At 37.5% G+C, this 25,710-nt stretch overlaps 1 protein-coding gene across 1 annotated transcript; it reads right to left on the reverse strand.

Moving 5' to 3' along the window:
- Positions 1-31: 31 nt before the first annotated feature.
- Positions 32-25,125, reverse strand: LOC113226699 (pre-mRNA-processing factor 39). The gene is made up of 16 exons (XM_026459421.1): positions 24,973-25,125; positions 24,340-24,864; positions 23,694-23,867; positions 18,763-18,906; positions 18,122-18,268; positions 15,442-15,603; positions 14,973-15,098; positions 14,092-14,218; positions 13,869-14,016; positions 8,209-8,356; positions 7,631-7,741; positions 7,202-7,366; positions 6,413-6,633; positions 2,530-2,798; positions 1,920-2,118; positions 32-368 (listed from the first exon to the last, which is right to left on the reverse strand). The coding sequence occupies exons 1-16, from the start codon at positions 25,000-25,002 to the stop codon at positions 143-145; spliced, it is 2,922 nt and encodes a 973-aa protein (XP_026315206.1). The 5' UTR covers positions 25,003-25,125; the 3' UTR covers positions 32-142.
- Positions 25,126-25,710: the final 585 nt, after the last annotated feature.

The following is a 25,710-nucleotide window of genomic DNA, read 5'->3' on the forward strand; positions in this document are numbered from 1 at the left end:
GGGCACTTAGTCGTATATTACCTAGCAATAACAGTATGAGAAATGGATACCTACATTAGAGTCATTGTATTAAAGTGCGAGTCTATAATGAGCGAGTCTATGTCTTATAGTATCACTTTTAAGACTTGGGGAATCGCGGACGTCAATAGTAATTAGGATATTGGGGCCAAGGGCCTGGGTGATGCTGGTAGGGTCCTGGTGGTTGCTGGTAGCCCCATGGGGGTTGGTAGGGTTGAGCGTAGGATTGATCGTAGGACTGCGCTGTAGCCGCTGGTGTTTGGTAGTACGTGCTGTTCGCCGCGGTCGTCGTTGAGCTGCCGGTCGAAGCTACACTGCTGTCCTTCTTTTTCGTCGCGTCGTTCGAGGAACTATAGCAAGAGAAAAGTAGTCAATAAGTAATTCGTTCTTTTGAATACCTAGTTTACATTCTGAAGTGACGTCAAAACACCATGTAAATGCAAGTAAATTATACTTCGCAAAATTGGTTCTTTGAAATAGTTATCACTATACTTCGTTTTAATTCATTTTAAACAAAAAGTAAACAAACCTACAAAGTCACTGACCTGACCATAGACGGTTTAGTGATGGCCAATTGTAATGCTTACTAAAAATCGATTAATTAATTGAATGAATCGATTTCTTTAATTGAGTTATACTAGCGGTTTTCCTTACATGAATAGTAAAAATACATAACCTTTATAACCATAATATTTAAAATTTCCGAAATCTTAATTTTAAATCCTTCAAATATTTACACTTGGATGCTCGTTCGTATGCTATTGAAATTTTCGATTTACCAATCGCTTACAAAAACTTTAATTGAATTAACGGAATGTTTTTTTTCGTATAGCACTATGCAACTATAGACAAGCCATAGAAGTATAGATGAAAAATAACCTCGCTTTTGAACTACCATTTTTCAAATACGATTTTTATGATGCTATTCAAATGAATATTGTTGAAAAAAGTGATGAGATATCAAGTAGAAATCTTCGAAATATACGTGAAAGTGTTACTTATTCGATTTGTTGAGTGATTACTTTAGAATTTTAATCAAACAGGTTTGTTTACTTTTTGTTGAAAATGGATTGGAATAGGCTGTAATTGCAGGTTTCTTACCACGATATGAGTTCTTTTTGTTACCTAGAACTGTTACACACTCCATGGCTGCCGTCCGTGTTTAATGATATTTTAGCTATACATCGGCGCATAAGCTCCGATAAGTCAAACACGTTAACTAATTTTAAATGTTTTTAAAAGACAATTTAGTGATCTGTTTTCTATTTAAAACTGATATTTGACCATAAAGATCTGAAGATTTGTCACTTAGCCGCGTTTGAGTTAGTGGACAGCAGATGGTCATGGCTGACAGTCAACCCGTAAAACCGGGTATTCATTAGAGAGGTGTAACTGTAACGTGACAGATACAGTAACGAGGTTCTAGTGTGTACGCGTGAAACCGTCTTCACTCGCTAGGATGAGTACCTGGTGATCGTCGGCTCGTAAACCACATGCACACTATGATTTTTAATAACCTAACATGCAACGGTTACAGCTCGCTTGTGAGGACTCGGTGCCACACGGTCCATGGTCACGGTTGACAGTCAACCCGTGACAATGGAGCGTGTAACCGTTCCAAAATATCGGGAAAACAAAAAGAACTCATGCCGTAGTAAGAAACCTGTAATTTGTGATAATCATTTAGTGAATAACCACGAAAACCTTAACATCTATATTGGTTCTTTTAGTAGTACAAGTAAATGAGAGCTCAAATTTCTTGGGACCCATATAAAAGGGTGTCAGTAAGCATAGTTAATTCTTTAAATGTCCACAACACGAGAACGGTCTCAATCAAAAGTGCTTAAAGAAGTTTCGACTGAGGCAACACGTCTGTGATTAGTAAGCAAAGTAGTAATGACTTGGGCAACGGCGGGGGGTCGGGGCGGTCCTTGCGCGCTCGCTTGCGCAGGTGTTTGGCCAGCGCACGCGCGTGCTGCATGGCCGTCCTGGCCGCGGCCGCGCCGCCCAGCTCCTCGGCCAGCTCGCGTCGGCGCCACGCCAAGCGCGCGCTCACCTCCAGCTCCGCGCCCTCTTGCTGCTCGTATGATTGCACTAGCTCTGAAAAATACACGGTAACGATGTTTTCGTATCAACTGGCTGTAGTTCCTGCTATTAATAAATACCGGTCATTTAATTCGAGCCACTTTGCATTTTTATTTTTAAAGAGCTAGAATAGAAAACGATTCCCTGGTTTTACAAATTCAAAATATATAATCGTTTTTCATTTTCAAGATTAGGGCATTCAGTAGTGAAAATGCAAGGTGGATCGAATTGTGTCTGGAAGTATATAAACAGGTGGGTCCGGGTTAGTGTTAGATGTATGCCGTATGTTAAAGTCTTTGGTGTTTGACGTAATCAACAAACGTGCTGTTGATGGGTAAGTGAGGACAACTTTATTCTAAAATGACTTAGCACTACCATACACGATGCAATGGCGTGTCGTCTAAGTTTTTTCGGTTTTTAACTCACCTTCTAATTCCTCGTACTTTGTATCAGGAGTATGTAGAGCCAAATCAAGCCGCTGCATGTGTAGGCGCGGATTCAATGGGTCTTTCGTAATAGCCTCGTCAAGAACCTTCCTCGCGGCGGCAGGATCGTGGCGTACGTGGAAGTAGAAACGAGCATACTTAATCGCCAGAGCCGAAGCTACAGACTTGTTTTTGGCTGAAGCGATGTAGTTTTCGTACAGTTGTGCACATCTGTCGAAATCGCCGCGCCGACGTTCGAGGTTTACGCGCCTGGTAATAATGAGTAATTTTGTCACATTATTTTACACGTACACTGAGTATTCAGTTTTTTCCACATTTCCATAACACGTCTGGTCATAAACATATACATCTTGAAATTTTAATTACCCGAAAAAATTTAAATGTGATTAAATTTGTATTGAATTGATATTCAATTATTTTTTGTGAAAATTACTCAACTAGTTCGTTATAATTGTTAATACAAAGATCGAACACATAGTTGTATTTGATATTTGATTGGTATTTGATTTTCAACGACTTTTTAGCCGTAGTGTGACGAAATACTTTCATAAGATTTCTCATACATGGCGCTACGGCTAAAAAGTCGTTGAAAATCAAATGCAAAGACTCGACAACAAGCACATAGAAAAATTCGTGAGCTCAGCCGTTCGTTCCGTTGCTTAGTTGGCATAGCGTCTGGCACGGTTTCCTAGAAGACGTCGGTTCGAATCCGGCCGGATCGAAGGAATTTTTTCTAAGTGTTCAATTTTATATTAATAACAGTGGCGAGGCGTCCATATAACTCGATTACCGCGGCTTGCCTAAAATTTATCACGTATATTCAAAAGACAGCGCGCATATCCCACCACTTAAAAATCGTACATTCCAAATTTCAAATAATTCATTAACAAACGCGTGAGTGGTCTTTGATAATACGACGTATTGTAGCCTTCCCGATGGATCTTAACCAATGACAGCACAAATAAGCCGCCACGGTCCCGGCATTTATTTCATTCATTAAATCAATTCGCTCACATCAAAATACACGCACACATTTGCAAAAAAAACAGTGGAATACGACCTAATAATGGCGGCCCACAACCCGAAGATTTTCGGGTTACATCGAATAGCGTTCATGTAAATTTAAATCTTATTTCTCCTCAGATACGATTTATTTTTAAACACCGATGACTTTGGCGATAATCGCCAACTTTTATCGCCAAAGTTACAGGAAAAAAACTAGTTAATTCCTGTAAGTTGCCAGCTATGATATTAATAAAACTAAATCAGAAATATGATTTTATCTGTGCTTTGATCTGCGTCGTGAGTTCTACTCAATTTATTTGGGTAATAATTTTTATGAAAGAACATATTTATATTTCATTTTACTCGCGAGAATAAGAGACATAAGATCTCGAAACGCTTGATAACTGGACATTGTAGGAGTCTGATACCCGCGTATTTAATTATTACAATTACGAAGAGTTGTTGTCTTGAAATTTGTGATTGTATTGTAATTAAAAAATGAAAAGAAATGCGATATAGTTTGAAATGCTGGTTAATTTCATAAAACAGTGAGTGTTGTGAGCTGGCCTTCAAATAAAATACTTGTAACTTGCAATTAAAGACTCAAACAGTATTATAATCTCTAAATATTTTTGTGTTTATGTTTATGGATATGGGGAATTTAATAAACCTACTAAAACGGTCAAGATTCTGCTAATGCTGACCCAGCAGGCAACAATTACATTACTGAAAGGTGCAAAAAGTTAGGTATACAACTCAAAATTATGGATATTAGGTACTGAAACTAATTACTTTTGGTTCGTTTATAAATCATTAATTCACTCAACTTGACCTATTCTTATTGGTGTTGGTGGCTTGCTTTTCCATTGTATGGAAGGAATTAAACCTTAAATGGTTTTTTTGTAGGATCAAAATTATTTATTGATTTTTCTAACACTTCAAGTATGGAGTGATTTAAAAATGAAAGTAATTTCATACCAAATCTTATATTATAATAATAACAAATATACACGTAAATGCATACTCTCGCAAGCCAAACGTCAAGTGACAACTACAGAATTTGTTAATTCTTTCGAAGGTGACGTTTCGAACATACACTTGCAAAAGCCCTTGTAATGAGCTTCGAAACGTTTTACGCTGTATAGTGGTTTTGAAAACGAATTGTTCTGCATTTATGACGGAAAAATACACTCCCGAATTCTATTGCTGTAATTGCGATTTTAACGCTAACGCGTTCGATGCATTTGTTACAACGAATGTAATTGGAATACAATGGAATGTACTCAGACTTACGCAAAGAACGTAGATGTTAGTGCACAGACATGTGCATTCGTGTTATTATAATTAGTAGTTGCAATTAAAACTGCAAAATTTGCTTCATCGTCGTGTATCGAAAGTTTGTTTTTAAATTTTTAAAGTAATTTACTACAATTGGCATTGAATTCAACAGTGCATAACAATAACTATATAAACTATAAATATGTAATAACTTATATGCTAATAAGTGTTGTGTTTCAGGGCCGTATTCCAGAACTCTAGTCAATACTGAAGTCAGGACTTGAGTATTGCAGTGAGCACTGAAAATCATACTCAAGTCAGGACTTGAGTATTGCAGTGAGCACTGGAAATCATACTCAAATCCTTGCCATTAGGGTCGTATTTCCAGTGCTTGAAATCATACTCAAGTCTGTGCAAATCCTGACTTAAGCATTGAGTAGAGTTCTGGAATACGACACCGAGGGTCATATATATATATATACGACCCTTAGGGTCGTATTCTAGAACTCCATTCAATGCTCAAGTCAGGATTGCATTGGCAACACAAGCACTGGAAATACGATCCTAATGGCAGGGACTTGAGTATGATTTCTAGTGCTTTGAATCATACTTAAGTCCTGACTTGAGCATTGAGTAGAGTTCTAGAATACGACCCTAAGTGTTGTCAAGATGCCAAGACGCCTTTTTAACGGGAAAAGAAGTTTTTGTTAAGTGCTTTTGGTTTTTCTCCGGCTTTACTAACGACAATTTTCACGCCTCATCACTGATTAATAATTAAATTTAAATGTGCTTAGAAAAATACGTACAGTACAGTCAACAAACATGACCTTCATAAAACAAATATGTTTTATTACATTTACAAATTATTCTGTAAACACGCCATGATGTTTGCTTTTGTTTTACTTTAGAATCATTTTACTAGGAACAGAGCTCCTTGTGAAAGAGTTCGTCCAGGGAAGTACTGCTACCTTACCTATTTCTACCGCCAAGCAGTAATGCAAGCACTGCGAGTATTACTGCGTTCAGATTTTGAAGTTAAGGGTGCTGGTGAAATTACAGGCACATGGTACTAGTCAATAAGTCTCAGTGACAGGCGCAGTGGCAGTACTCCTCAGATCTTTGTGATTCAAAGCACTGAGTGGCACTGCAACTTTTATGGACAGGCTCACGACTTACTCATCCCATCACTTAGTATTATTAAAAAAAAAAGCTGTCATACTCTTTTTACCAACTAGCATTACACACAGTTGGGTCATTAGTAATAACCCTAAGGTAAGGAGTATTATGGCCTTATTCGGAGTGGCGGCGGGCGTGGGCGTGAGTGCGGGCGCGGGCGCGGGTGCGCGGGTAGATCTAATGGCTCCGTCCGCCCGTACCTTTCACAATGCTTGGTCTAGCGTCTTGCATCTGTTTGCGATTTCGACATGTGAATCTAGCCGCTCGTAGCCGCTTCGGCACTGTGAAAGGGAAGACGCCAAGACCGGCGCGCCCGCACCCGCCGCCGCGCCCGCGCCTGCACTCTGAAAGAGCCCTATAACATACATAACTTGGGAATGAAATATAAAATATATTCAACTTACCGGTACTGAATCTGCACAAGATTAGGGCAAGTTTTCTCTATCCGGTCAAGTATCTCAGCAGCCTTAGCGACATTACCCTGTGCCTCCTCAAAGTGCGCCCAGTGAAGATGCAAATCTGGCTTGTCCAAATGATGAACTGTACAGGCTCTCTCGAGGACTTCGCGCTCTATTGATACTAATTCCGGGTTTGTGTCCGATCGTTCTTCTAGGAATTTAATAAGCTGTAAATAAAAGAAGTTTACAAGAGCATATAGTGCACAATCTGCTAGGATTTTTGACAAACGCTGCATATTCGGGTTTGTCTTTAATCACTTGTATTTTTTATAATATTATTATAAATATTTACGAAACATCTGATAGTAGATAATAATAAGAATCAATTGAATTGAATTTTATCATTATTTTTTTTTTTATAATATCAAGTGACGGGACGAACAAGTCGTGCGTCTGATGCCAAGCCACACGCCTGTTATATTTATTGCAGTGCTACTCAGAGATTTAAATCGCAAAGATCTAAGGGGCATTACCACTGCAATAAATATAACCCTAACACACAAGTTAACACCCTAAGACACAAGTTCATCAGCATCCTTATCCTTCAAAACCGAAACACAGTAATGCAAATATTACTGCTTCGCGGCACAAATAGGTAAGGTGGCAGTATTTCCCTGGACGAACTCTTTCACAAGGAGCTCTACTGCTACTAAAATGCTTCCCTGAATGCAATAAGCAAAATTAGATATCATACGAGTAAATTATACAACAAGAGATGTAAATAGTAATTGTTACCTTCATCCAAAACTCCTCATAGAGTGCACAGGCAATGAGACACCTCTCGTGCAAGACATGCGCTCTCTTTAATGACCCGTGCTGTTTTTCCCACTCCAAATAGGACTTCCAGTTTTTCAATTGGCACCTTTCCAGTGGTTTCACGTGGAAATATGGTCTTTTGATCTGCAATAAGATATTAATTAATTTTAAGAAGTTACAATGAAAGGACGCTATAGTTTTCTCTATAATATTTACCCAACTATAGCAAACACAATACAAAGTAAGTAGTCTATCGGAATATGTGATTGTTAAATTTTTTGCATTGAATGTTGAAATTTTAAATAATAAATTATATATATAGTACATTTTAAATACCATTTTTTATTATATTAAAAAGTGCAACATTGTTCTATCTATTTCGCTTATGGGCACATCGTATCTACTTACGCCTTCCTCAAAGGTCCAACGCGCGGCAACTTCTTCTCCAGTAGACTTGTGGACCTTACGTCGAGCCGCAATGATGCGTTCCTTTATGGCTTGCGCCTCTTCCTCCGACGCCTGATCGCATTGAACAAAAAACAATAATAACTTTGGTAAATACATGGTCAAAAAAATTCAATACGAAATCGTATTTATTATATTTCTATTTCTCATTTATTCGGCACCAATTATTTACAATCTTGCCAAATACAAGACTAATAAGTAATTACATTTCACTTAATCTAAAAAAGAAACAACTTAAACTAAGAATTCATTTACTTATTTTCTTATTAGCTGTTACGGGGAAGACACTTTTTTCGTGTGATCTTTTTGTTCGCTGTCACTAGCATTATAGTAATTTTGCATTTGAACTAATCTAGTGTTAGAACATTTCTAACACTAGATTAGTTCAAATGGTTTTGTATGTATAGATTTAAAGCACTGATTAAGTTTTTTTAAGACTACTTGATGCTGACTGAACAAGTAAGGTAGATTATTGTGCTGAATAATGGCCTGTGTCAGCATTATTATGTATTGATACGTACGATGTGGTCCACGGGCTCATCTTCCCCTGGCGGTAGGTCTAACTGCGGCTGCGCACCACTGGCATCGCGCACCTCGCCGCGCAGGCGTACCAACTCCGTGCGCGATACGACTCCCGTCACCGGCTCCGACATAACGTGCTCTTGGAAACTGCACACAAAACATAATGTAAACTATTGAATCGCACAGGTTCGACTAGTTTAAGACCCCCACACCATCGAGTATATGACCAGAAATAGACACGAAATAAGGGCCATTCATCCCCGGCAACTCATCAGGTAAATGGGCCTTATATCACTTTTAAATATCAACTCTCGCTTAAGCTTAACTCACAAATTAGAACAACGCCAACAACTGACCTGTGTGTACGCCTCGGTATATTCCAAAAATATTGTGTATTTATTGTAATAAAGATAATATCTCTAACAAGGGGGCTGTTCCATTCGGCGGTTAGGGCAACAGCAAAAGCTAAACATCTAATTACAAAACAAACATTTCATTGGTAATTAAATATGTAATTTTGCAATTTTCATCCATTATAGCAAAGCTCAAGTTAACTGGTCGATTTGAAGTGAAACAATTGACGACACCCGTCGATTGTTTCGAATTCGGGGTGGCCAATCCGAGCGCAGTTGTCACAGCAATGATTTGGCAGAATAGTTTTCAAACAAATCAAATGACATTTCGTCTCTATTTCTGGTTATATACTCGATGCTCCACACAGTCTCCCAAAGTTACCTGCTAATATCTCATATAGCCAAATATTCCAAAAAATTAAATCGCCTTTGGCTCTTGTCTGGACCACATTTTGTTTAAAAATTACTTGCGTCCAATAGTTGGAACTTATATGAGTAAACACAGAAAACACATCAATTTTGACGAAATAGAATCTACAAAGAGTAGCACATGTTTTGCAATGAAAAAAGCCAGTGTGAAGTAATACCACAGATTACTTAATAGAAACGTAATACGCTCAAGTTTAAATTGCAAAAAGTTTATTCACGTGCCTGTAGTCATAAAACATTGAGTCGAGACAGCACTTTAATGGACTCTAAACAACAATTGCACAACTGAGAGTATAGGCTATCTGTGGCGAAGCGGGCATGTTTGACATAGATAAGTGTACAGTAAATTATATACTCCCTAAAACAAATAATAAAGAACAGCTCACACACCGATAATTTCAAAATACATTTACAATGTAGCGTACGTAGTCTGTTTAACGAATTAACTTTCAAATTGGATACTTGACTATCTACCATCAGTGCTTTGTAAATTTTTGGGCGTCTGACAACAGGACAGAGTGTAGGATTTTATCGCTATGGGTCAAACTAGCTTGTGGTGTATTTTAAGGTATTTTGACTTTTGGCTCAAACAAGAGAACGTATCGACGTACCCTCTTTAGAAGAGTTATAATGCTGTGAAGTAACGGGTGGTCTCAAGAAACCTCTGGATCGCAAAGTCCTAGTGTCCACAACAATACGTTCAAACTTGGTGAAGCTGCCGACACAAAAACACGTGCAGCAACCAGTTTTTCTCTGACCTTTATTAGTTCAACATGAGATGAAAACAAGGTATGTTCAAAAAAAGTCGAAGTTTTATTATTGGACAAAGCATTCGTTTCGGTCTTCTTGACCTCATTCCATTTTGAGGCATTTGGAGAAGAGTGGGCCTCTTTTATCGACGTACCCTCTTTAGAAAAGTTATAATGCTGTGAAGTAACGGGTGGTCTCAAGAAACCTCTGGATCGCAGTCTAAGGGTCGTATTCCAGAACTCTACTCAATGCTCAAGTCAGGATTTGAGTATGATTTAAAGCACTAGAAATCATACTCAATTTCTTGCCATTAGGGTCGTATTTCCAGTGCTTGAAATCATACTCAAGTCTGCTCAAATCCTGACTTGAGCATTGAGTAGAGTTCAGGAATACGACCGCCAGTGTCCACAACCAATTTTTTTCTCTCTTCTCTTGGCTCTTCGCGGTAAGCGTTTTAGCCACTTTCAAAGTGTTTTGACTAACTTGTTTTTAAAACGGGGAAACTTGTATAATATCATGGAATGTAATTTGGTAAACGGTATTCGAAAGTTGGAGAAAAAGTGAATTAGGAATCAGGCGAGAAATTATGAGGTGGAAATAAACATGGTATACATGATAAGTTTACAAAAAATACAATTTGTAGAATATAGCTTCTAATATAAGGAAATTTTTGGTTGTCATACTTTTGTCACCAATAATTTGCATGAAGTAGTACTCTTCGAATAAATCGGATAACAATGAGTATTTTATAGCGTCTCGGCTAATTACGTCAAAAATATATTTTTATGTGTTTCTTTATATTTTGCATGAATATTACAATAAATGCTTTTAATGAACCACATATTAAATGTAAAATTAAAAAATAAAACAAAACAATTCTATTATTTTTAGTTAAAGTACAAACCGTAATTTATCGTAGTTGACACCAAAAGACTTACATTCATTCCAGTCGTTCACGAAAATTGTAAATGACAACGAAATTCTTGGACCCGACCGAAAAAGAATTAGAGTAAAGTTATTGATGAAACTTCGTTTACATTCGTTCGTTAACGAAATTTCGTTTTCAAGAAAGAGAGTATACCTCCAGGACCAGACTTATGCTTGGTACAGCTGAAACAACTGTCACGGTGTGAAGTAACACCTCATCTTGGAAAGTTTGCGAAGCTTCCTGGCTGCATTTTTGGCCATGGATTCAATGATCGCCGAAGTTCAGATTATATGACAGGTCCATTCCAAGTAGCTGGAGATGGTCGGCGGTTTTATGGAGAATAGACATGCCTGCATTTTGGTAGCATTAAATTTGACAAGATTGGCATCACCCCAATCGGAGACTGCCTTAAGTGCAAATTCAAACGACTAACCATGGACTCTCGACAAGACTAGATTTCTTCTCCACTGACCCTTGCATTGGTTAAGTACCTGTCCACAACTGTGCTGTCATCAGCATACAAAAAAAGGCACCTGGACTAAATATATCATAGATATGCAGCAGAAAGAGAGTAGCGGACAGTACGGAACCCTGAGGAACTCCGACATCTATCGCCGATATTCGGGAGAATAGCCTTCTAAGACCACTCCAATTGAACGTCCACTCAAGATCGGATTTCTTGATCTTGAGTGTCCATGTGAGAGAATCCAATTGCAAAGATCAGTGGGAAGCCCATAAGAGGGAAGCTTGCTTAAAAGGCTTGCGTGCCAGAGCCTGTTAAAGGCTTTAGAAATGTCTAAAGATATTGCAAGGACTTCGCCATGTCTTGCTTTGCTCCATAGATGAGAGGCGTACACAAGAAGATCCCCAGTAGATCACCCTCGTCGGAATCCGTACTGGCAATCACTGATGAGTTCGTTGTCTTCAAGGTACGACAGGAGACGGTTGATGATTACACGTTCCAGTCTTGCAGAATATGGAAACGACTGAGATAGGTCTATAGTTGACAGGGTCAGATCTGCTTCTTTTTTTGGGCACAGGTTGCACGTTTGCAAGCTTCCACGACCTGGGAACTACACCAGTCTCAAGTGAGAAGCGATACAAGCGTGTGAGAACAGGAGACAACTCTGGCGCACAGTTACGCAGGACTATTGCTGAAATCCCAACTGACCCGCTAGCTTTATTCACAACTAAACTTCGCAGAGTTCTGAGTACCTCTTCTTGACTTATGTGAACTGGCACCATACTGCAGCCAGTGTGAGGTAAAGAAGGTGGTAGGTTCTCTGCGGCATCCAGACGCGAATTTTCTGCAAAGAGTGAGGCAAAAAGATTCGCCTTTTCTTCCGTAGTATGAGCCAGGGAGCCTTCCGGCCTCATCAGATAAGGTAAATAAGGAAAGCTAAAGTTTGATTCGACCGCTTTAGCAAGAGACCAAAAAGATTTGCTGCTTGCTGGAAAGTTTGGCCCCTATGCGGCACATGGTCTTGCGAAACACTCTTTTGCATTTCTTGGCGACATTATTAAAAGCTTTCTTCAGATTCAGAGTACTTGGAGCATTGCGAGCATCTGCCTAAGCTTGGTACGCCGACTGTCTTTGTGCTTCAGAACGGCTATAGTCAGCGCTAAACCATGGACAAGTTTGGGATCCATTGGGTACATCAGAGTATGGTATGTAATACTCCATACCCAAACGCAAGATCTCGACTACAGCATCAGCACAGCTCAACGAATCTCCTGAAGAAAAGCAAGCCTGCCAGGGATATGAAGCAAAGAAATGGCGCATTTCGTCCCAATCTGCTAACCAGTATCACCACACCCGTCTGGTACCACTAGGGCCCTGTTGGGGTGAGGAGTATGTGGGATACAGCTTTCATCAGACAGTGGTCAGAAGTACCCAATGGTGCATCCACAACCATCGAGTATCGGTCTGGATCAGTTGTTAGCAGTAGGTCCAAGCAATTTGCCGAATGAGATTCAACATCTGGAATCCTGGTGGCGCCACTAACAAGGTGGGAAAGGCTTAGCGTTAACATAAGTCTGTCTCCCAGCATGATCAGTCATCTGGTATGGGAACAACCACTCTTGATAGTAATTTTTGTGTCTACCAGAAGCCACAAAGCAGAAAAACTCAGTGCTTCAAGGTTCTTGAGACGCTTGACACAGATGACATTGCGAACGTACATACAGACTCCGGCACGAGGTAAAAACCTGTGCTCCAGAGTATACCCAGGGTAGTTGAGGTACGCTGCGTCAACTGAACTTCTGATGTGTGTCTCGACGAGGAACAGCAGCTGCGGTTTGACAGTTTCCAGGTGGTGGTGGACCGCCACTCGATTCGCGCTTCGATATTTGAGTGCAGCCCTCTGATGTTGGTGAAGTGCACTTTTAATGGGCAGGCGTACAAACGCTGTTAAAATCTGATTCCTTGTTTGTGACTCTTCATACTTTTAAATTCGAGAAGCGAATAGGCAGGAGGAAGGCAGTTTAACGAGGTCACACTGCCACAAGAGGGTACAATCGGCTTGGAGACCGCGGGGACGCCCGAAAACCCCAAAAAGGCCACCTTGTCCTCCCCTCCGGTCGCCAACCGGCAAAGTGGAACATTCAGGGATTTTTCGTTGGGTGGCGGGGCAGCCTTTGAAATGTGACTTTCCCGTTAATTGGGCCCCCAACTTCCTTCCCGCGGTGCACCGTGCTTCGGAGCCCGCTAGCCTCCAGAACCGAGTGTTCAGTGTGGCAGTGCAAGCGGCTACTACTCGTCGTTAGACGCAATGCAGCTGTTCAGACCCGATCTCCTAATGGCAACTACCGAACACGAGCCGGAACACGGACAAACCATTGGGCGACTCGACTGCGTCGGGAGGGTGGTTACCAGTCACGGCCGAAGGCTACCACCAGTAGTTATTGCTCATTAGCATCACTCAAGGCCACTTGTAGGGTCTCGAGGGTAAACCTACGGAAGCGAGCAACATCCGACTCCCAAAACCAAACCTGTCCAACTTGTGAAAGCTTTATGGTAGTTGTAGGTTAGATGAATAAAATACACAAAAATTTATTAAATTCTTAGGTAAGCACTGGGAATCGTGTTATATGGACCTTTAGCTGTTGGATAAGATGTATAATAATAATAATTTATTTAATTTAAGCCTTTTACAAGTAATGGTGTATTATAACTAAATAGGAGCTATTGCTAACGTACTTGTCGAAATGCGATGTGTATCCGAGAGTCGGTGTAGCAAGCAACCGATCGTAGATATTAGTGACGTTGAGCGCCGACCCGTTCTCCGCTTCCCATTTGATGTATGACTCCCACAGACGATCCGAGCGGAACTCCAAGCCGCACGCATCTGCATTGCACAGATATCATTAAATCGAAATATAAAAATGAACAGAACTATCAACAAAAAGTGTCCATAGCGTACCTATGGCCCGTTCATACTGTGCTCGAATAAAAGTATGATCTTCAGTCCTCGTAGTTTTAATATGATTCAGGTAGTGAATCCAAAGATCTACAGAGAGTGGAATCGCTTTGAGCCCTCTTTCCAACACCTGAAACACAAGACGGCGTAAGCGAGGCCCCACAGGTCGCACAGCATTGCCGTGGCCGCGACAATACTATGAAGCAAGGGAATATTGAATAGCATTATGTCTCATGTAATTTTGAATAGACGAAGCGAGGCGTTGGTCGCGCTCAAGGCGGACTCAAATGCGAGGCAACACAAATACAGGCGCGCAACACCTCGCTTGTATCTATGAATATAAAATGTTTGTCGGGCATATTACACCTGTTCGCATGGCACCGGGCGTCGCCGCGCTGCCGCCGCCGTCGTCTTCGTCCTACCGCCAATCAAAGGCTAAAGGACCTGGTGCGCTCCATGCTATCATGGATTAGTTATTACATCTTATCTTAAGTAACTCCAAATCCATTATTTCACGTACTTAAATAATATACATGAGAAAATATTACAATACATCATGCGTGTACAAAGTATCATCATAAATAATATGCACTAGAATATAAAATATACACCACAAACAATGAACCACTAGAGCGAGATCTATGTGATGGCAATAGAAGTTATAGAATTCTCCGGTGCGAACTGACGACTTTGCTTTACGAACATCGCGGGCCTCGACGCACTGTTGGGAAAAAAAATAATTGCAAAATACCAGTTATGACTAAAACAATTCAAAATCCAAGTGTTAAGACACATTGAAATGAAAGTCATAATACAGGTGTCAAAGCTTAGCCAACTCACCAAGTGACTTAAATATTATAGAGTCATTAAGGGTCAATACACACCTCGAGGCACTTCTTTTTACTCCCTTTGCGCTTCTCATAGTCGGCGTATTTGCGCCAATAGCCGTAGCAATACGGATAGTGCGACAGAAACGCATCGTAAGCCTCGCGCGCTGCTTCCACGTCACTCTGCGAACCACACATGTCTTCAGACACTGTCTCTGGGCACAACAATATTAGTACAGCACGCTCGCTTCTCAGTTGGCCCTTGCCACTCCACAAGAACATTCAGTTCTTAATGCTTCATAAAGCAATTAAGATTAGCATTTATTTTCATCATAATTTATATAAATGTAACTACGTAATAAATTCTATAACAAATCTGTGAAATCGTAATTGTGTGACATAATTTTGTTTCTAACAGCTCGATATTAACACAAGATTTACCACAAAGTATACTATTGAATGTTATCAGTTTTATGAACTAATCCATATTAAAAGTAATCATGAAAAAGGTTGAGTAATTATTTACCTCCTGATCTACATATTGTAGTAAATAAGTCCATCCGGTGAAGTCAGTAGGGTCGTCATTCACCACTTTCCAGTACTTATCAAGTTCGGGAAGAGTTTTCTTTTTAGGTTTTTCGTCAGTTGACGAACGCTTTTCTGCTGGCACAGGCTTACTTTCTCCATTCTAAAAATAAAAACAAATGTTATTAAATAATAAAGCTACAAATCCTGACTCACTTAGAAAAATAGAACGCATACTTCCCGATATGGTGGAAAAAATATATTTATACCGTTGTACGCGGATAGGCTCCAAGGCAAAGAATCAAAAATTGAGAAGCCTGAATGTGGAAAATGTAAACGAGGGATCAACGGCCTGCAAAAACTATAATACATTATTTTTGTGCATTTTTATGAGATACAGTAAAAAAAGGAAGTAAAAAAATGTTCGAAATTCAAATAAACAAGATAGCCGCCATACCAATTTCAAATCCTCCTATCACGGAAACTATTAGAGATAGGTAGGAGGTGCTCGAAGGAATGTCATAAAGGTAACACTGGTCAATTGCCTGGGTTAAAAAATTCGAGATGGCGATTTCAAAATGGAGGCCGAAAAAAAACTTGCTTCGATCCGGCTGAAAATTGGCATGCGAGGGTCTTTAGGAGTCGTTAATCATAATTTGGGATAAAAAATTTCTTTTCCTAATTTTTTAATATGGCTGCCATATAAGTGTATCTTTTCTTAAAAATAGTTGCCGAAAGACATTTGCTCTGATTCGACTGAAAATTGGCATGTGAAGGTCGCTAGAAATAATAATAATTTGTGCTCAAAATTTTGGTTTTCGCCATTTTCAAATATGGCCGTCATAGAAGCGTTCGTTGGCGGCAGAAAAAAAAATTGCTGAAATCCCTTTGAAAATTGGCATATGGGGGTCTTTAGGAGTGCTTGACAATAATTTGTGATCAAAATTAGTTTTTCGCCATTTTTCAATATGGCTGCCATAGAAGTGTTTGTGGCGGCAGATGAAAATTTGCTCTAATTCGATTGAAAATCGGCATATGGGGGTTTAATAATAATTTGTGGTCAAAATTTATTTTTCGCCATTTTTTAATATAAAACATCTGCTGCCATAAAAAAATGGATTTTTGCTTATATTCAGCTAAAAATCAGCATGTGGGGATCTGTATGGGTGTTTAATAATAATTTGCAGTCAAAATTTACTTTTTACGGCCGTAGGCCGAGGTGTAGCGGAGGGTGAAACCCGAAGCGTCCGCACGCCACCTTACGTAGGTAGAATACGGAGACTCTATTACGGTACAAGATGTCAAAATTGTTCAAAATGTAAGGCATACTTCCCGATGTAGTGGAAATAAGATACTTATAGCGTTGTTGTATCTCGACCGTCTCCTGTTAGATTCTTTTTTCTTGGAAGCTATGCCAAAAAGACCAAATACAAATTGTTTATTTTACCCAGCGTAATACATCATAATAAACGTAATATAAGTATTATTTCAACTATGATAAATATGATACATCTAAACCATCCAAATTATAAATAAAATAAAATTAAAGTAATAAATTCGTAAAATTACAGAAATCCCACAGATATAATGACACAAACCTGTGAATTAGCAATTAGTATAATTCTTATCAAAGTTGTTATAATAGGAAATAGTGTATTATTTGACCTTTATATATTTTTCGATGGTACTAAGATTATAGTCTGTTCCAATCCATTTTCAACAAAAAGTAAACAAAACTGTTTGGTAAAAATTCTAAAACCATCACTCAATAAATCAAATAAGTAACACTTTCACGTATATTTCGAAGATTCCGACTAGATATCTCATCATCTTTTCCAACAATATTCATTTGAATAGCATCGTAAAATTGTATTTGAAAAATGGTCGTCCAACAGTGAGGTTATTTGTCATGTATACATCTACGACTAGTCTATGGTTGCATAGGGCTGTATGAAAAAACATTCAGTTCATTCAATGAAAGTTTTTGTAATCGATTAGTAAATCGAATATTTCAATCGCAATCGAACGAGTATCTAAATTTAAGGATTTGAAGGAGAACTTAAAATTAAAATTTCGGAAATGTTATGCTTAATAGGTTATGTAGGGAAAACCGCTAGTATGACTCAATTGAACAAATCGATTCATTCAATTAATCAATCGATTTGTAGTTGGTCTTACAATTGTCTGGCAACCGTCTATGGTCGGGTTAGTGACTTGTTTATTTACATTTTGTTGAAAATGGATTGAAACCAAGTATAGTACTTCAGTGACATTCTTATTAAAATCAAAGAAAAGTTATATCTGATCTATTACTTGCAATAAAATAGAGGATCTGTATCATGTATTGGTGGAATGTGACCATAACGTAAACCTGAGAGGTACAATGTTTGGAAATGTAAGTTTATGCAATGGACAAATTAATTGTTGGCTCAGAGAGCCTGTATGTATTAGCGCTCTAAACTTGTACAAGTTTTTGAACATGTCCCTTGAGTAGGGAACCCAGTATTCCTCCCATGAGGCTGACATAGTCACTCAGGTGGTTAAAGCCTCAATAAAAAATAGTTTAAAAATAAGAAAAAAATTGATCTATTACAAAGAATCTATTTAATTTTTTAAGATATTGAGTCACTTTGCAGACAAAAATTTACTCACAGGTGTGTTAAGTATGGTAGGAAAATTACCTTAGCAATAGCCTGCTTTTTGTTAGCAGACTCGCTTTCCGAAGTTGGTGACCCAGGGTCGTACCCATCTCTTTCTTCATCCGGTTTTCGTTTCCGTGTCTCTTTTGAATCTTTCTTTGATGCTGGCAATTCATCTTCTGATACCACCTGTACGAATATAAATAGTGGTATACATCTATTTATCATTAAAATTGACCCATATAGTTATCACTTTGTTTAATTACTAACTGACTTATTAAATACATGTGTGTGGTGTGCGCCCACACATTCTTCTTCTTCTTACTTATTGGCGGTGCTCTTCCAGTGTAATAGTATTGAAAAAGAAACATGTTGCACCTGGTTTAAACTGTCGAAGCGCATGTGAGTGAATAAATATAAAATACCTTCATTATTTATACACCTAATGTTAGGCGTGCACTGAAACTATACTTATTTTGTACAGGTTAGCTTGTATACAAACTGTTATTTTCACAAATAAATGAGTTGTGAATTGAAGTTTTCAGAAAAACTTTATATTTCACAAAAACATTTTTTACAATCATTTGAGTAGGCAGTAATTATGAAGCCCAAGGTGGTAAGGCTTATTTACTTGCTAGTTAAGTAAGTAAGCATAAGTTCTAAAATGTTGACCTATAACATACCTCTGTATCAGCAGGCAGTTCAGCTGGCTTAGGCCCGGGCAGTTCATCATCAGACACATTCTCAGCATCCTTTATGCTGGGTTTCTGCACAATTGGCAGCTCATCTTCTGATACCACTTCTGTTTCCTCAGCTCCCCCTACTCGCTGAAATTGTATGATTGTTGATAAAAGACAAGTTAAGAACACAAAGGTGATAATCGTAATTGTTAACTTCTTATATTTTGTTAATATAAATAAGGATGATAACTAGTCTTCCTTTCTATTTCCTTAATGTGCCTCGCCAACCATCATTTTCCGAATGCACACGAACATTAATTTCCATGCCCACTTTAGATAGACACATTAGATTTTTCATCTCTGTAATAATTTTAATTCAGAACTGCGTACTTTATTGTTGTTGTCGTTTAGATTTCTGTGTGAACTATACATATAGAGCTGTAAAACATTTCCCTGTATTTAATATTATTACTCCATATCAATAAGCAAGTTAACCAAAACTATAAACTAAAGAAAGCACTTCTTTTACATAACTACAAATAATTTTTCAGATATTAATCATTTAAATACAGTCCGAATCCGAACGCACTTTATTTTTTTTATTATTATTATTTGGGAAACAAGCAGTTTTTACTTTGTTTACAAGATTATAGTACAAAAAAGTTATTACAAAACCAGCCAAATTTCCAGTAATAAACATAACTTAAAAAAGAACGAAAAACTACTTGTTTTTTTTAACACAAAGAAAATAAGAAAAAGAAACATGAAAATAAATAAACTAAAAAACAAGTAACAAATTATTGTTCATAAATGGTTTTTGAAAAGGACAAATAAAATATATCTACATCTCAAGGATTCTTATTGTACGCATTACAAGCTCTAAACAAGAAAGCGTTACTTAAATATTTAGTTTTACAAGCAGGCACACAAAAGACACTTTTCAAACGAGTATTAGATCTAGGACATCTCAAATTCGTTCATCATTCATATTGTGTAATAAAAAGCTACAGTCAATCTCACTTCTCAAAATATAATATAGAAAGATTTGGTCCTCGCAGCGCGTCGTTTTTCGATGCCTATAACTTAATAGCTTCCTAAATTTATTCTGAATGCGTTCAATGCCAGAAATATATATATTGTAATGAGGGTTCCAAACAGTACATGCATATTCTAAAATAGACCGAACGCAACAATTAAACAATAGAATTCAAATTTTAGGATTACGAAAATCTCTGCCTGCCCTGGAGATAAAGCCAAGCATCCGATATGCCCTATTAATAACTTTATTAATATGGCCATCAAAAATCAACCTATCATCCAGAAGCACACCCAGGGCCCTCCTCCGTCGCTCTATTAAATATGGTATTATTAAATGTATATAGGTAATTGAAATTATTTCTTTTACGTGAGAAAGTAATTACGTGACATTTGTTGATATTATGGTGTAGAGAATTAAATTTACAGTAATCATTGAGGCCAATCAAAACAAGTAGTAACTTTTCACTATCAGATATAGTTTTAGTAAATTTGAAGATTTTTTTGTCATCCGCATATAAAAGAAAATTAGAATTTGTAATACTTTTATTAATATCGTTTATGAGGTACAAAAGAGGTCCGAGATGCGAGCCCTGTGGAACTCCAGAACTAATAGGAACGAAAGAAGAGCAATATTCCTTTACAGTCACTGCATGACATCGGTTTCTTAAATATGACTCCAACCATCTCAGAAGTTCGCCATGTATGCCGACCTCCCCAAGCGTGCGAATGAGAGTGGAGTAAGATACTTGATCAAAAGCCTTGGAGTAGTCGGTGTAAATGATGTCAACTTGATAACCCTTTTCCATGGCTTCACACACCATCTGGGTAAAGTCACAAAGGTTAGTCTTCATGGATCTTTTTGTAATGAAACCAGGCTATTGAGAAATGATTAGTGGTCGCAACAGAGGAAATACGCTGTAGTAGACTATTTTTCTCAAACAATTTAGCTAAAGTGGATAATTTAGATATAGGCCTCTAATTCCTTATAAACATATGACTTTTTCCAAATTGTAGGAATCTGTCCCAAACGCAATGAGGTGTTGAACAAGATAGTTATTGGCAAAGCCAATGCTTCGTAATAGGTTTTTAAGAAAATGGAGGGCAGACCGTCTGGACCACATTCCTTCGTCACAATCAACCCTTTAAGATATTTAGCAACAATGGTTATTGGTATTTCTATATTACTTATATCTACGGTAGTATTAGCACACTGGGTAATATGAGAACAATCATTAGGTGTTGGTGGTTCAAATACAAAATGAAAATAATTATTAAAAGGATTACTAATGTGTTCACCGTCAGCGGACGTGATATTGTCAAAGTGCATTGTTTCGGGAATACTATCACATGAATTTCTTCTAGATTTTATAAAAGACCAAAAATATTTGCTGTTGTTCTTTATCTTAATTTCGGCATCACTTATGTAACTATCATAGCATTGTTTTTCTATAATCTTCTGCCTCTCCCGTACACCACAAACACCTCAAAGTCCTTACTGTTATTATACGCTTTCCATTTTTTGTGGAATTTTAATTTTTCTTTAATAATTTTAATCAGTGATTTAGAATACCACACTGGATACCGCGTGTCATTCTTTATTGTCTTGGAGGGGACAAATTTGGAGATAATGGCATTAATTTTGTCATAAAAAAGCTCAGTCGCTTCCTCTATGCCTTTATTGAGCAACTGTGACTTCCAATCCACTTGAGAAACAGCACTACCAATGGCATTCTCATCTGCAGCCTTAAATAGGCGAATTGTCCGGGAGCCAGCACGTAGGAATCGAGTACGGGTGCCAGCAATATTTATCACTAAGGGTGGACACCTAATAATTTTACAAGGGGAGCCACTTATTACCAGATCTAGACCATTGCGTCAACCCAGAAGACGAAAGAAAATTAATTAAGTTCATAGCCAGTTCAGAGTTAAATATTCCCTCAAGCAGCCAAGTTTCAGTAAGACAAACTATATCATAATCTTATTTCAGCATTTCTTTAAAAATTATGTTAGTTTTTGTTCAGGGTCCATGAACGTTTTGATAATAAACTAAGAGCTCAGAAGCCTACTTTTAGTAAAAATGTATCTATCTTTAACTTTAAAATAATGGAGAAACCATTCACAACATTAATCAAAGAACTTGTAACATAATAAGTTAAAAAAAACATATAATTAAATAAAAAGTTATTTATATTAACGAGAATATGTCCACAACATAATACATAGTTGTCCTTAATAGTGCCATACTTATAAGCAAAATAATTCCACAAAGAAGGCAAACAAACAAGAGCAATGAAGCTACAACCTATAGAATTTTGTTTAAATCAGTACAATGAATTATATGAATAATTTTGCTACTGTCCGTCCTTAATTCTTAATCCAAACATATTTGTATGACGACTTCTCACTTGCCAACTTCTTGGCACGCTGCAGAAGAGACTTATTTAATTTGGTAAAATGATCATTGAAGAATATTAATCTATTCGCATTAGTATCCGTAAAGCTGAGATCTCTTGATCGCAAGTTTTTTAGCTTTCAGAGATTATACAAAATGGCATCCTTCCTATAACGCCCCAAAAATCGGACTATATAACTGTATACTATAAAAAACTTCAAATAAGTTTTCATTCCTCTTCTTAGGAATGCCGATGATCTCTATATTAGAGCGTCGAGCCTACTGTTCTCTGGCATTTGCGTCACACTCTATTCGATTCAAGGCAGAATCCAGCAGATCAATTTTTGATGTGACTTCTTCACACGATCTTAACTCATCTGATATAGCTATGTTAGTATATAATAAGTTCACTATCGATAATCACTTTCTGCGCGGTATTTACTATAAAATCGTCTATGGACAGTGCAAACCGCTGTTAAAATTTCTTATAATCATCCTCAGATTTTATTGCGTGTTCAATCATATTAATTTTTTCCAATATAGTTTATTTGACTGTTGTCACATTCATTGCAACATTTTTAATAGCTACATGTCGTTTTATTTGAGAACTCTGGAGGGTATGGTGGTAATTGTAAAATGGTAACTAAGCTATAATTTGTGGTTCGAGTGTTTGATCTTTTATAGCAAATATCATGTTTTTCCATTAGATTAGTCCTATTACTTTCTATCTTAATGAAATATTTTGTTCTTTCTTACTCTTTTAGGCGACTGAAAAGGAACTGGTTTATCTTTTTAGCATATTCTTTTAAAATATTCTCCACTGTTCTGACTGAAACACCAAAAAATTCAGTAACACGTTTTTGAACTTTTTGAAAATGACCATTGTCTTTCTAGAAAGTATCAAATATACAAGTACACTGTGTAAATGACTTTAGCAGTTTTCCTCCCATGTTAAAATAAGTAAAAAATGTAGTAGCAACTCTATATACTTCCAAGTCGACTGAATGCAACTGGTGTGCAATGAAGGCAAAAGGCAACTGAATTGAAACTAGACAACAGGAGAAATGTAAAGTTTGGCAAGGGAAATTAAGAAAATAGATAGGGATTGTGATTCCAAACAAAAATGCTGTGTACCATACAATTAAATAGCATTAATTCACAATTAAATAAGAATAAATTCTTCAATCATTGTATTAATAAATATAACAAACTAGTGGAGTAATTTCACAAATAATAGAATGTCAATTCAATACAAATTTAAGAATGAATTTCTCAAAATTTTCAAAGTCAACACAATGAAATCAAAAGACAAGTAAAATGTTGGTAATGAGTTTTCCTTAATATTGCTTTACAAGAAATTGTTAAGATCGATACAAGAAATTGTTATAATTCTTTATTAGTTCATTACCAAACCTGACAGGCATGATCATAGCCTATATTATAGCCTATATTAATACTAATTTAAAATAATTATATTATTAATAATAATTTAAAGATTGGATACCTCAGTAGAATCTTTGTGTCCTCCTTTTTTTGGTTTTTCAAGTTCAATTTCTTTGACAATATTTGCAGGAACTTCGTTTACTGGTGATGCTGCAAATTTTGTATCTTCCACTGCTTCTGTTGTTTCTGTTTCCATAGCAGCCTGGGGCTCCATATTGCTGTCACCTCCTCCAATCTTATTTAGGAAAAGTAGACATTGTTATATTACATACACCATAATACTGTCATAATTTAACATTTCACGAGCCCAAAAGACACAGTGTGACCATAAACAATTGGTAATTTCTTGTTAATTGCTATACATTTTACATGATTGTATTACAAATTTTACATACCTTGTATTATTTTTTATTTAAAGATTTAAAAAAATTAAATCTGTTAAGCTACAGTACCAAAATCATCATGGACACTCTGACTCTAGGATGCATGACGGATTAAAGTAAAGGCAGTCTAAAAAAATTATTATAAATGGTATGACAAAGCACTTGACTATTGCATTGATTTGTTCCTATTTTCATTGGTCAGCTTCTTAGATAAATTTCACTCAGCTTTAGAATTTTCTGACTGCTGTAATATTGACGGCAGAATGCATGATAAATAAAAATTAATTTAAAAATAGACAATTTGAATACAAATGCCTTATGTACCTCACTAATATCTTTAGTAGAAGTATCATTGTCTGTGACAGCAGTATCTTCATGTTCCTCATTGTCATTTATTGCTACATCTGCTCTGCTATCGTCATCAGTCTTCCCCGGCTGACTGTCTTCGGGTAAGAAAGCCACTTCACTCGACATCTCACTCACTTCAGGCTCAAAATCGTTCATCTTCACTTCGCCGTCCGTTATTGGTTTGAAGCTGTTACTCAAGCGCGAGTCACTATCAGAGAGAACGTTGTTCAGCGAATCACTTTGAAAATTAACCGCATTATCACCTACGTCGAAGGAATTTGCATCAAAACCGTCTGTATTGTTCTCCAAGTAATCACCAACACTACCGGCAGACAGTTCTACGGCGTTCAAGAACCCTTGATTGGAGGCAGAAGACTCGTCCACGATCACTGCATCGACGCTGTTAAACTCCGTCTCCGTCAACAAATGGGAAAGTCCATTCGAATTTTCATTGATCAGAGGTCCCTCATCTGTGTCCATCGGTCCATCCGAAAGACATTTCTATAAACAAAACATTTGTATTAAAAATACCAGCTAATTTCTTCTGACTGCAATGAATTCATACCCCATTCATAACCTAGACAAGATCAAAACAAATTATGGACGTACCTGTAAGTCTGAACTTGCATCGTCATCCATGTTATATGAAACACCTGAAACGAATAGCGCAGTCTCAGATATCAATTATTAGTAGCGGATTTATAGATATTGATCAAATATCAACAACAATCACCAAGACGCTAAAATGGACACACATGAACAACATAGGTGTAGAGTAGATGTAGAGCAAAGTGCTAAACAGGGGTACTTCAAAACCTCGCAGCACTTTAAAGCGAGTTTTGATATTTAAAATATTCTGGCATCTCTTTTGAATTTAATGTGAAAAACAGAAATGGCAGTATTCTCGATCTCAATACGAAATAGTCGAAAACAGTGAGTGATTATAGTAACACATCCGATTTTCATAGACAATAATTTTTCATTCATTCGGATGCGGAACCATTTAATGTAATAATGTTGCCTTTTTAAAGTAACGTGATGGGCAAGTGCTCGGGTTTTAACCCGGCGCTTTGTTAACACCGGGTTGTAATCGGTTAAAACCCATTAATGCCCGAAATCGAGGGCAGAAGACTGTCACACGGTGAGCCCAAATGCCATAAATGCCAATAGTTTATGAATTATCAGTTTGAGCCTTAGAGGATGGAAAGGATCCATTGTATGTATATTGTGCCCTGTATTATAATATTAATATAAAGCCCACTGTGTGTTGTGTCAGCGCCTCCTTGTGAGTATAGTGTTCTGTGGTCAGCGCGGTGCCAGCATGGGCATACAAGCCTAATGGGCATA

The sequence above is a fragment of the Hyposmocoma kahamanoa genome, unplaced genomic scaffold, assembly GCF_003589595.1.
Source record: "Hyposmocoma kahamanoa isolate Upper Pololo Valley unplaced genomic scaffold, ASM358959v1 192, whole genome shotgun sequence".
Taxonomy (NCBI): domain Eukaryota; kingdom Metazoa; phylum Arthropoda; class Insecta; order Lepidoptera; family Cosmopterigidae; genus Hyposmocoma; species Hyposmocoma kahamanoa.